Source organism: Aegilops tauschii, chromosome 3 (genome assembly GCF_002575655.3).
Source record: "Aegilops tauschii subsp. strangulata cultivar AL8/78 chromosome 3, Aet v6.0, whole genome shotgun sequence".
Classification (NCBI taxonomy): domain Eukaryota; kingdom Viridiplantae; phylum Streptophyta; class Magnoliopsida; order Poales; family Poaceae; genus Aegilops; species Aegilops tauschii.
In genome coordinates this window covers 556,949,192-556,962,074 of record NC_053037.3, presented here as the reverse complement: position 1 = coordinate 556,962,074, position 12,883 = coordinate 556,949,192, and the positions used below count along the sequence as shown (strand labels likewise).

The 12,883-nt window shown below is 44.2% G+C and overlaps 1 protein-coding gene across 1 annotated transcript; it reads left to right on the top strand.

The window, feature by feature from the left end:
- The first annotated feature begins 2,607 nt into the window (after nt 1–2,607).
- LOC141020665 (probable FBD-associated F-box protein At1g32375) lies at nt 2,608–4,270 on the top strand. The gene is made up of 2 exons (XM_073495589.1): nt 2,608–3,576; nt 3,689–4,270. Exons 1-2 carry the CDS (start codon nt 2,608–2,610, stop codon nt 4,268–4,270), a joined length of 1,551 nt encoding a protein of 516 aa, XP_073351690.1.
- The last annotated feature ends 8,613 nt before the right edge of the window (nt 4,271–12,883 follow it).

Here is a 12,883-nt window from a genome sequence, read left to right as displayed (position 1 = left end):
GGACGTGCGTTCATAGGGGTGAGTGTAGGTGCGTGTTGTGGGCATCTAAGATTGTACTGTGTTAAAAAAAGCTAGGTTATGGTGTTGTTGTTTTCTTGTTTGTATTGTTCCTTCTTCCATAGTGATGTGGGTCTGTTGCTAACTCTTCGGAATTGAGCTAACCTCTTGTCGTGTGAGGCTGTCTCTTGGGTCTGAACCCAAAATACTAGATGATACCCCACATATTATTATTTTTCCTGGCAAAAATGATCGGATCTACTATATAGATTCATCGGAAGTATAAACCATCTAAAATATAATAAAAACTACATCGAGGTCCATGGACCGTTGAACGGACACTGCCGCTGTCACCGCCTCCATACCAAAGCCGACATGATCTTGTTGATGACAACAAGCAGGAAGTCTTCATGCATGTACCACTAAGGACCAGCGCTCCGGAGCCGCAGTCATTGTCGTTGAATTCTTAAATCAAAATACTAGATGATACCCCACACATTTGTTGCAGAATTTTTTTGCCATATATTTCAGTAGATTCGATTGTATGGAACTTGAATATTTGAAGTAATAATATGAGAAATAAAATAAAAAAATACATAGTATGATTTATTGTGTTTGCTTATACTATAGTTGTAAAAATTCTGGTGTATGTTCGCATCATGAGGTTAGTTTTTTCACATGCATAATTGCTTATTGAGGCGAGTCCTTTTTATGTATGTTGCATGATGAGGTGGCACACTTGCATTTTAAGAAAAATAGAAAAACTGACAAAGAAACATAAACAAAAAAAAGACGAATGAAAAGCAAGATATAAATCAAAGTAGAACAAAAGAAAGAAAGAAACCGAAAACAAAAACAATGAGAAAACAAAGAAAACCAAAGCAGGATGATGAAAAAAAGAAAAAGCAAATAAAACCAAAGAAGTAAAAAATCGGTATCTATATCTATATCTATCTATACCTAGTAATAAAGTACGGAGTGTTTCTGCCTATCCGCCGTCATACGTTTACGTTTTACAAAAAAAGCCCCTAATTTTTCCTTTAAGTAACCCGCGGTCTAACATTAAGTGCCCTTTCTCTGTTGGGTTTCGACCCAACTGCGGCAGCACCTATCTTGCGCTCCCCGGCGCTGATTAGTATTTCACTTTTGCCCAGTTCGCTCTATTTTTGGCCCATTTAGGTCCCTGGTCTTTTATTATTTAGAGAGAATAGGTTAAACATGATAATGCTATAACTTTGCAACCATAATTCGGATTAAAAATAATTTCTATATGTAATTTGATAAAAAAGATCATAGTTTCCAACAGTACTATTATTTGTTCATGTTAACCATTTTAACATTTTGTTTAGGGCATAACCTTAATTAACCTAATTAATTGCAATGGTGTATTTTGGAAAATGCTAACACACAATATAACGTTTATACGACGTATGTTAGGAGGGCCTATATGGATTGGAGGGAGTATAAATGATCAGTTTCAATGGGCGTATAGGAGTAATAAAGAAAGGAGAGAATAAGGGTGTGATCAGTGGGGATAAAAAAAAGGGAGATTCAAAAAAAGATGAAGGCGTGAATCCTTTCATTGAGATTTTTCTCACGACTGTTGGCGCCGCCTCCTCGCGCAGCGCCGCTTCTTCTTCCTTGTGCTGCCTCGCACAACTCTCTTCTCTCATGGTTTCTCTCAAGAACACAAGAACACACGCACACACACAACCAAGGAAGAAGACCATCGGCTTTGCCCAGAACACTGTTCCTTGGTGAGCACAAAGACTACATTATTTTGCCCAGCCCTCACGACCACTCTTTCTCATTCATCTGATCACCTTAAATACCAGTACAGAAAGATCCACACACGCACTGGCCAGCCGCCACACTCGGCTACTAACCCCCACTAATCCAACTAACTTGCATGCATCCATGCACGCACGATCCACTCAGCCCGGCCACGCGCACGGCGCGCTCCTACACGCATGACGCGGTTGCCTCCAACGGCCCCTACTGCATGCACTAATAAACTGGAGTCGTACACCAATCACCACAGCCACCATGTGGCTTATTCCTAACAACGACTTGGTGCAAATTCCAAACATTGCTTCAACTTACAAATAATGCCTTGGTATGAAAAATAAAAAATTAAGCTTTTTAAGATCAGAATCGCTGTAGAAAAAAAATCATACCAAAATTATTGTCTGTGTAGCATGTACCACTGATATGAATTTCTGCTAGACCTCAGTGTGCGCCTCTCTGCTGTGGCCGGACACAATTCGAATGTTGTCGGGCCGTGCTGATGGATACTTCAGTGGACATGTCAATTATCCCCCCATTGCAACGCACAGGAACATGCGCTAATAAAAACGAACGATAAAACATTCGGAAACGGAAAAGAAAAAAAACATGGTAAACCAGACTTTTTTTAGGGGTGTAGCAAACCGGACCTACATGTACCTACAACGGGCAGCGTACAAAATCTCGCTACTGGGCCGGCCGGCCGCTAGACGTCGCCCGAAGACGATTCCAATTAGGACTGGGTACGGGCAATAATATATAGGCCTGGCGCCCTAACTCCCCTGAGAAAAGGCACAGAGGCCTGACAGAACTCGACCTGGATGCATGGCGACGACTGCCGCCGCAACGGACCGGCTCTCCGAACTCCCCGATGACCTGCTCATCCGCATCCTGTCCTTCGCCCCGGCACGTGAGGCCGCCAGCACCACCGCGCTCTCACGGCGATGGCGCCGCCCGCTCTGGCTCGACACCGGCGCCGTCAACGTCGACTACCGTTCCTATACCACCGGCGGCGGCGGCGGCGATCCTCTCCGGTGTCGCGCGCTGGACGACATCATAAACGCGCGTCTCGGATTTCTTCGCTCCCGCGGCCGCGGCCCCAACAAGATTACCGTCGTCACACGCGCCGACACCACGCGCGACGACGACACCTTGCTTGCCGCCTGCAGCGCGGAAGAAAAAGACGTCGAGGAGGAGGATATCACCGCCGGGGTCGTGCCGGAGCCCGAGGAGTACTTCGCCGATGCAGAGGAGTTCCGGCTCGAGTGGTTAGATTACGGGAGCTGCACGCTCGCCTGCTGCACGGGCTCGCTGCCGTTCGCCGCTCTCCGAGTCCTCGAGCTCACCGGCTACTCTCTCCAGCCCTGTCCGGATCTCGCGTTCCCGTGCCTGGAGGCGATGCGGCTCCGGCGGTGCCGCACGGACTACGCGACGCTCCAGGACATGATCTCCGCCGCGCCCAAGCTCGCTGACGTCCGCCTTGAGGACGTGAGATTCGTGAACTCGCAGCTCGAGTACCAGATCCGAATCCGATGCCCGGCGGCCACCGTTATCCTCATGGCCAACTGCGACTTCGGGTACCTCAACTTCGACGCGTGCCGCGTCGAGCTCGACGCGCCGCGCCTCCGCCGCTTCTGCTACACCGTCGTCACCTTCCGAGGCAGCTCCTTCTCCTTCGACTCGCCCATGACGCACCTCGAGGAGGTCCACCTGGCGTTGCACTCCCCGGCGGCGTGGCCACGGAGTCGCTCCATGTTCTATTCCATTTACCGCGTGAGGGTCCTCAAGCTCACGGTCTACTCCATGGGCCATGGCCGACCTCGCCGTCGTCGCCGACGCTATGTCGGTAACTTTCCACAAACTCGAGCGGCTCGAGATTGAAGAGCTCTGCGGGTGGTGTATCCAGAACCACGGCGTCGCCGCGGTGAGGGCCGTTGTGAGCCTGCTGCGTTGCTGCACCGTGGTGCGCGAGCTCCGGTTCAAGTTCAGATGGCTGGAGTACCTTGAGGAAATGGCGGAGCCGGATCTGACTGCCGCCATGTCGGACTTCTCCCTGTGCAGATCCATCAACGCCAGCCACGACGACGATGACGACGACGAAGGTTGTTGTTATGATTTGGGCCTTCACGGGCTTTGCTGCGGCTGCACGTTGAGCTGTCTACGGGATTCACTGAGGAGGGTGGTGGTGAAGTTCGACGCGGAGGAGCTGACCTGCTTCCAGGTTCGGCTCGTCAAGTTCCTGGCGGAGAACGCCATGGTTCTCGAGGAGTTCGTCGTCGACGGCGGGAAGGGGTACGACTCGAGCCGGATCCGCCGCAAGGTGGCGAGATGGCAGAAACGGAGACCGTCGTCATCTCCACTACCGCCGAAGACTCCCATTCCACAGTTGTCCGAGTTCCCGCCGCTCGGCAGTGCCCTTGATCCTGATCCAATCCCAGCCAACACTGCCGCCATGGCCTCGTCCATTGTGCAGCAAGATGCAATTTGATCTAGAAATAGAGAAGTAGGCGCAAAGGTACACTGAAAATTGAACTATTCTGATTGAGACTTGAAGAAAAATGTCAATCGAACTAGAGGCATAGATGGGCATCGAGAACTTTTAGGTTCTTGGAAGAAAATGTCAATCCTCGAATGTGTTTGAATTGTGAAAACATGTGTAGCACCCAACATCGGACTAAGAGCATCTCCAACAGACGCGCAAAAAAAAGCTTTACAGCGCCCAAATAGTCGGTTTTTGCACGCAGCTGAGCGCTGGCTCCAGCGGCCGCGGCAAAATATAGCGCGCTAGCCACTCCAGCAGGCGCTGCAAAAAAAAAAGGCGCGCGCCCCACCACAAACAACATATCACACTCCAAACAAAACCAAAAAGATCAAACACATAAAAAAATCAACAATAAATAGTTCAATTTTATTACAACTCGGACAAATAGTTTATCTTCCAATACAACAAATAGTTCGACACTACAACATCAAACATACAAATCATGCGTTTTGTCGGCCATTTCATGCCCACCACTCCTCGATTAGGTCCTTCTGAAGATCATCATGCGTTTCGGCACGTCGAATGGCATGATAGGTGGCAACAAATCGGATCACCCTCGCAGCACTTCGCCGCACTCGCACGGGATGTCCCAAGAGCTTATACTGAGAGTAGTCTAAATCTTGGCCACGCTCATTCTCGATGATCATGTTATGCATGATCACACAAGCGTGCATGATGTACTAAGGATCTTTTGATCCCAAAATCTAGCCGGTCCTCTCACAATAGCAAATTAGGCTTGCGAAATCCCAAAAGCTCTCTCCACATCTTTCCTAGCCGCCGCCTAAGCATTGTGAAAATCTAGATTTTTCTTACCTTCCGGTTTTTTCAACGGCTTCACAAATGTTTGTCACTTTGGGTAGATGCCATCCGCAAGATAGTAGCCATAGTTGTATGTATGGCCAATTGCTACAAACTGCACCGATGGCAGTTCACCATTTGCAATCTTATCATGAGTTGTGACCGATTAACAACGTTGATGTCATTCAAAGATCCAGGCATACCAGGAAAAGCATGCAAAATTCAAGTCTCTTAATCGGCCACCGCTTCAAGGATTATAGTGGAACCATTTTTCTGGCCATGGAATTGCCCATGCCATGCCTTAGGACAGTTCTTACAACTCCAGTGCATGCAATCTATTGAGCCGAGCATACCTGGGAACCCGCGAGCTTTGTTCATCTCCAAAAGTCTTGCGGCGTCTTCAGCAGTGGGAGATCCCAAATACTCCGGGCCAAACACTTGCACAATTCCAACTGCGAAGCGCTTGACACACATGATGGCTTGACTCTCACCCATGGCCAAGTGGTCATCAACTAGATTAGATGGAATACCGTATGCCAACATATGTAAAGCGGCTGCCACCTTTTGAAAGGTGTTATGCCCGAGTTCTCCGGCGACATTCCTCCTTTGCTGAAAAAACCAATCATGGCTCGCCAGTTTCTCTGCAATGCGTTTGAACAACTCGGTGCTCATCCTAAACCGACGTCGGAAGTACGACTCGGGGTACACAGGATTATCAACAAAATAGTGCCTCATCAATCTGTTGTCGGCATCAATCTTATCCCTCCAAATTTTCTGCCGGCCTCATAACCAAATCACTGTGCTTTGGCTTTTTTTATGTGCATAGCTAGGATCATTGCAAGGTCCTCCTCCTCTTCAATATCAAATTCTTCTTCGGAAGAATCATACGACGAACTCATCTACAATATTGAATTTAAACTAGTCTATAAAAACTACAAACAACATGCACCAAATTCATGTAAAAAAATATGAAGTTGAAGCAATACATACCTTGCAACCGTTTTGTCGAACACCTTGTGTGCGCCGAGCGGCAGTGGGCGTCCAGGCGCTGTTCGTCGGAGGAATGGCGTGTGCGAGGGGCGGCGACGACTAGAGGGAGACAGAGGAAGCAGCGGTGGCGCGGGGATAGGCGGGGGAAGCGTCGTCGAGTCGCCGGAGCAAATGGGATGGTGCGGGCGGCGGCGCCAGCGCCTGGATTGGCGGTAGGTGAAAGTCGCGGCGCGGGCGCTAAAGTGTGCAGCGCGCGGGAGCGTGCGCACGAAATAAGCGGCGCCCGATGCTGTTTCGCCCCGCACGCTGAACCACTTATGCCGCGTGCGGGTTTTTGGTGCCTCTGATAACCCACAAGTACAGGGGATCAATTGTAGCCTCTTTCGATAAGTAAGAGTGTCGAACCCAACGAGGAGCTAAAGGTAGAACAAATATCCCCTCAAGTTCTATCGACCACCGATACAACTCTACGCACACTTGACGTTCGCTTTACCGGAAACAAGTATGAAACTAGAAGTACTTTGTAGGTGTTTTCGGATAGGTTTGAAAGATAATAAATAGCGAGTAAATAAAAAGTAGGGGCTGTTTAGATAAAGACACAACTAAATTAGTTTTAGTAGAGAGCTTTTTGTCACGAGAAAGTTATTTGTCCCTAGGCAATCGATAACTAGACCGGTAATCATTATTGCAATTTTATTTGAGGGAGAGGCATAAGCTAACATACTTTCTCTACTTGGATCATATGCACTTATGATTGGAACTCTAGCAAGCATCCGCAACTGCTAAAGATCATTAAGGTAAAACCCAACCATAGCATTAAAGTATCAAGTCCTCTTTATCCCATACGCAAACAACCTACTTACTCGGGTCTGTGCTTCTGTCACTCACGCCACCCACCATAAGCAAATCATGAACATATTGCAAACCCTACAGCGGGAATCCCTCACGCTTGCGCGACACGGACAACACCATAGGATAGCACCAATAATAAAACATGCAACTCAAACCAATCTTGATCATCAAATAACCCATACGACAAAACGGATCTACTCAAACATCATAGGATAGCCATACATCATTGGGAAATAATATATAGCGTTGAGCACCATGTTTAAGTAGAGATTACAGCGGGTAAGAGAGAGGTTACACCGCTGCATAGAGGGGGGAAGAGTTGGTGATGATGGCGGTGAAGTTGTTGGTGAAGATTGCGGTGATGATGATGGCCACGGCAGCGTTCCGGCGCTACCGGAAGAGAAGGGGAGAGGGGGCCCCTTCGTCTTCTTCTTCCTTGACCTCCTCCCTAGATGGGAGAAGGGTTTCCCCTCTGGTCCTTGGCCTCCATGGCGTGGGAGGGGCGAGAGCCCCTCCGAGATTGGATCTTTCTCTCTCTGTTTCTGCGTTCCCCCCGCTGCCCTTTCACCGTTTCGTATATATATGGAGATCCGTAACTCCGATTGGACTGAAACCTTCGCCGTGATTTTTTTAACCAAAAATTAGCTTTCTTGCGGGCGAAGAAGGGCATCAACCGCCTTACGGGTGGCCCACGAGGGTCAGGGGCGCGCCTAGGGGGGCAGGGGCGCCCCCTGCCTCGTGGCCACCTCGGGCACCGTCTCGCCTGGATTTTTCTTCCGAAATTTTCCAAATATTCCAAAAATAAGCTCCCTCCGTTTTTCCCGTTTGGATTCCGTTTGATATGGATATTCTGCGAAACATAAAACATGCAACAAACAGGAACTGGCACTGGATCAATATGTTAGTCCCAAAAATAATATAAAAAGTTGCCAAAAGTATATGAAAGTTGAATAATATTGGCATGGAACAATCAAAAATTATAGATACGACGGAGACGTATCAGCATCCCCAAGCTTAATTCCTGCTCGTCCTCGAGTAGGTAAATGATAAAAAATATAATTTTTGATGTGGAATGCTACCTAGCATAATCTTGATCATATGTCTAATCATGGCATGAATATTAAGATACGAGTGATTCAAAGAAATAATCTATCATTTGACATAAAAACAATAATACTTCAAGCCTACTAATAAAGCAATAATGTCTTTTCAAAATAACAAGGCCAAAGAAGGTTATCCCTACAAAATCATATAGTCTGGCTATGCTCCATCTTCACCACACAAAATATTCACATCATGCACAACCCCGATGACAAGCCAAGCAATTGTTTCATACTTTTGACGTTTCTCAAACCTTTTCAACTTTCACGCAATACATGAGCGTGAGCCATGGACATAGCACTATAGGTGGAATAGAATATGATGATGGGGGTTATGTGGAGAAGACAAAAAAGAAGAAAGTCTCACATCGACGCGGCTAATCAACGGGCTATGGAGATGCCCATCAATTGATGTCAATGTGAGGAGTAGGGATTGCCATGCAACGGATGCACTAGAGCTATAAGTGTATGAAAGCTCAAACTGAAACTAAGTGGGTGTGCATCCAACTTGCTTGCTCATGAAGACCTAGGGCATTTGAGGAAGCCCATCGTTGGAATATACAAGCCAAGTTCTATAATGAAAATTCCCACTAGTATATGAAAGTGATAACTCAAGAGACTCTCTATATGAAGAACATGGTGCTATTTTGAAGCACAAGTGTGGTAAAAGGATAGAAACATTGCCCCTTCTCTCTTTTTCTCTCATTTTTTTGGGCCTCCTCTTTTTTTGGCCTTTCTCTCTTTTTTTATTTTTTTATTTTTTTTGTCGGGAGTCTCATCCCGACTTGTGGGGGAATCATAGTCTCCATCATCCTTTCCTCACTGGGGCAATGCTCTAATAATGATGATCATCACACTTTTATTTACTTACAACTCAATATTACAACTCGATATCTAGAACAAAGATATGACTCTATATGAATGCCTCCGGCGATGTACCGGGATGTGCAACGATCTAGCGTAGCAATGACATCAAAAAACGGACAAGCCATGAAAACATCATGCTAGCTATCTTACGATCATGCAAAGCAATATGATAATAAATGCTCAAGTCATGTATATGATGATGATGGAAGTTGCATGGCAATATATCTCGGAATGGCTATGGAAATGCCATAATAGGTAGGTATGGTGGCTGTTTTGAGGAAGATATAAGGAGGTTTATGTGTGATAGAGCATATCGTATCACGGGGTTTGGATGCACCGGCGAAGTTTTCACCAACTCTCGAGGTGAGAAAGGGCAATGCACGGTACCGAAGAGGCTAGCAATGATGGAAGGGTGAGAGTGCGTATAATCCATGGACTCAACATTAGTCATAAAGAACTCACATACTTATTGCAAAAATCTATTAGTCATCGAAACAAAGTACTACGCGCATGCTCCTAGGGGGATAGATTGGTAGGAAAAGACCATCGCTCGTCCCCGACCACCACTCATAAGGAAGACAATCAATAAATAAATCATGCTCCAACTTCGTTACATAACGGTTCACCATACGTGCATGCTACGGGAATCACAAACCTCAACACAAGTATTTCTACAATCCACAACCACCCACTAGCATGACTCTAATATCACCATCTTTATATCGCAAAACTATTGCAAGGAATCAAACATATCATATTCAGTGATCTACAAGTTTATGTAGGATTTTATGACTAACCATGTGAATGACCAATTCCTGTCAACCCTCTAAATAGATATAAGTGAAGCAAGAGAGTTTAATTCTTTATACAAAAGATATGCCCACGCTCTAACAAATATAAGTGAAGCAAAAGAGCATTCTACAAATGGCGGTTGTCTAAGTGAAGAGAAACAGGCAATCCAAACTTCAAATGATATAAGTGAAGCACATGAAGCATTCTATAAAGCCATACTCAAAAGATATAAGTGAAGTGCAAAGAGCATTCTATAAATCAACCAAGGACCATCTCATACCAGCATGGTGCATAAAAGAGAAATGAAAACTAAAGCAAAAGATGCTCCAAGATTGCACATATCGCATGAACGAAACGAATCCGAAAACATACCGATACTTGTTGAAGAAAGAGGGGATGCCTTCCGGGGCATCCCCAAGCTTAGACGCTTGAGTCTCCTTGAATATTTACTTGGGGTGCCTCGGGCATCCCCAAGCTTGATCTCTTGCCTCTCTTCCTTCTTCTCACATCGAAACCTTCTCGATCATCGAACACTTCATCCACACAAAACTTCAACAGAAAACTCGGTAAGACCCGTTAGTATAATAAAGCAAATCACTACTCTAAGTACTATTGCAAACCAATTCATATTTTGTTTTTGCATTGTTTCTACTATAATATAACTTTTCCATGGCTTAATCCATTGATATAAATCGATAGTTTCATCAAAACAAGCAAACTATGCATCAAAAACAGAATATGTCTAAAACAGAACAGTCTGTAATAATCTGAACTTTCACCATACTTATGATACTTGAACAATTCTGCCAAAATTAGGAAAAATAAAAAATTTGTATAGAAAGACAGTGCAAAAAGAATCATAACCATTTGACGTTCCAGTAAGAAATGTAAAATCGCGCACTACAGCCAAAGTTTCTGTCCTGCACCGCACAAACCAACAAGCATTGTAAACATCCTAAAGGCAAACCTTAGCACATTATTTTTATAATACAATGGAATTGTACAAGGGAATAATTATTTTTGTTGAAAAGTTTCTGTAATCAAGATTCACAAATTTTCCGTGAGCATGAACAAAGTTCAAGGAGCTCTCCCACTTCAACAATGCTTGTCTTTCTCACTTTCGCTTTTTTGAAAAAGTTTTGGGTTCCGCTCTTTATTTTGTTGTTTTAAAACTAAATGAAAGCACTCAACAGAAATAAATGACTCTCTAAAACTTCCGGGTTGTCTCCCTGGCAGCGCTTTCTTTAAAGCCATTAAGCTAGGCATATAGTGCTCAAGTAGTGAATCCACCCGGATCCCAAGGTATATCAAAGCCAATTTTAATTAACAATGATTTGTAATTTAGTAATGAGCACAAAGCAACATATATCAAGCAATGACGAAGTCTAACTCTCTTCCTACGCATCGGCATGTCATAAAAGAACAATTCATGCACACAAAGTAAAGGCCAATGCATAGTATAAACAGTTTCTTGCAATTTTATCGTGTTGGAAACATAGAGAGGTGAAGATATAGTTCCTCTCTCATAATAATTGCAAGTAGGATCAGCAAGCACATGCATATTATATTCATCAAAATCATCATGTGCAACGGTAAAAGGCAACCCATCAATATAATCCTTAATAAAAGCAAACTTCTCCGATATAGTATAATCGGGAAAACTCAAAAAGATAATAGGACTAACATGCGTGGGTGCAATAGCAACAATTTCATGTTTAACATAAGGAACTATAGAAAGTTCATCTCCATAAGCATAATTCATATTGGCATCTTGGCCACAAGCATAGCAAGCATCATCAAAAAGGGATATTTCAAAAGAATCAAAGGGATCATAATAGTCATCATAGCAATCATCCTTCGGTAAGCACGGAGGGGAATTAAACAATGTATGAGTTGAAGAGTTACTCTCATTAGAAGGTGGGCACGGGTGATCAATCCGCTCTTCCTCCTTTTGTTCTTTGCTCTCCTCCTCATCTTTTTCATCCAATGAGCTCACAGTTCCATCAACTTCTTCTTCCATAGATTCCTGCAAAATATTAGTCTCTTCTTGGACAGCGGAGACTTTCTCAATAAGTGCATTAATATCGGAATTGTATTCATAATTCTCATAGCAATATTTGAGGATAGCTAAATTTTCAGGTCTATAAGCAGCAGCATCAAAATCTTCAAACTCTTTAAACATAGATTCAATTTCATAAGCACCCATAAAAGCAACAAATTCTTCTATTTGTTCCACATCATAGTAATCATATATACCATTAGCATAAGAAGCTAAGGTTTTATTATCATTAAATTTGCATGAAAAGGGAAGGTGTGGAGCCTTCATCCTAGAGCAACAAGTATAATCATAACTCAAGCATACTTGCCGAGCATACCACTTTAATATATGAATTTGATCCCATAATAGTTTCCCTTTTTGTGTCAAGCGGTAATCCCTAAAGTATTCACGTTGATCCAATGTTACTCCCATTACATAATTGAATGGGGTTTTCTCAGGATTATTAAAGTAGTACATAATATCTTTCACATAACCAGCATCGAGGGTTTTAGGAGGTTCCCCATCTCCATGAGCAGAAAGTACACCTAATTCCTTTGGTATTTTGTGTTCCATATCCATAACTAAAGATAAAGAACAACTAAGAACAGCAAATAAAAATTACTTAGTGATAAAGCAAACAAGCACACACAAGAATATTCACCCCACGCTATTGCTCCGCGGCAACGGCGCCAGAAAAAGGTCTTGATAACCCACAAGTATAGGGGATCAATTGTAGCCTCTTTCGATAAGTAAGAGTGTCGAACCCAACGAGGAGCTAAAGGTAGAACAAATATTCCCTCAAGTTCTATCGACCACCGATACAACTCTACGCACACTTGACGTTAGCTTTACCGAAAACAAGTATGAAACTAGAAGTACTTTGTAGGTGTTTTCGGATAGGTTTGAAAGATAATAAAGAGCGAGTAACTAAAAAGTAGGGGCTGTTTAGATAAAGACACAACTAAATTAGTTTTAGTAGAGAGCTTTTTGTCACGAGAAAGTTATTTGTCCCTAGGCAATCGATAACTAGACCGGTAATCATTATTGCAATTTTATTTGAGGGAGAGGCATAAGCTAACATACTTTCTCTACTTGGATCATATGCACTTATGATTGGAACTC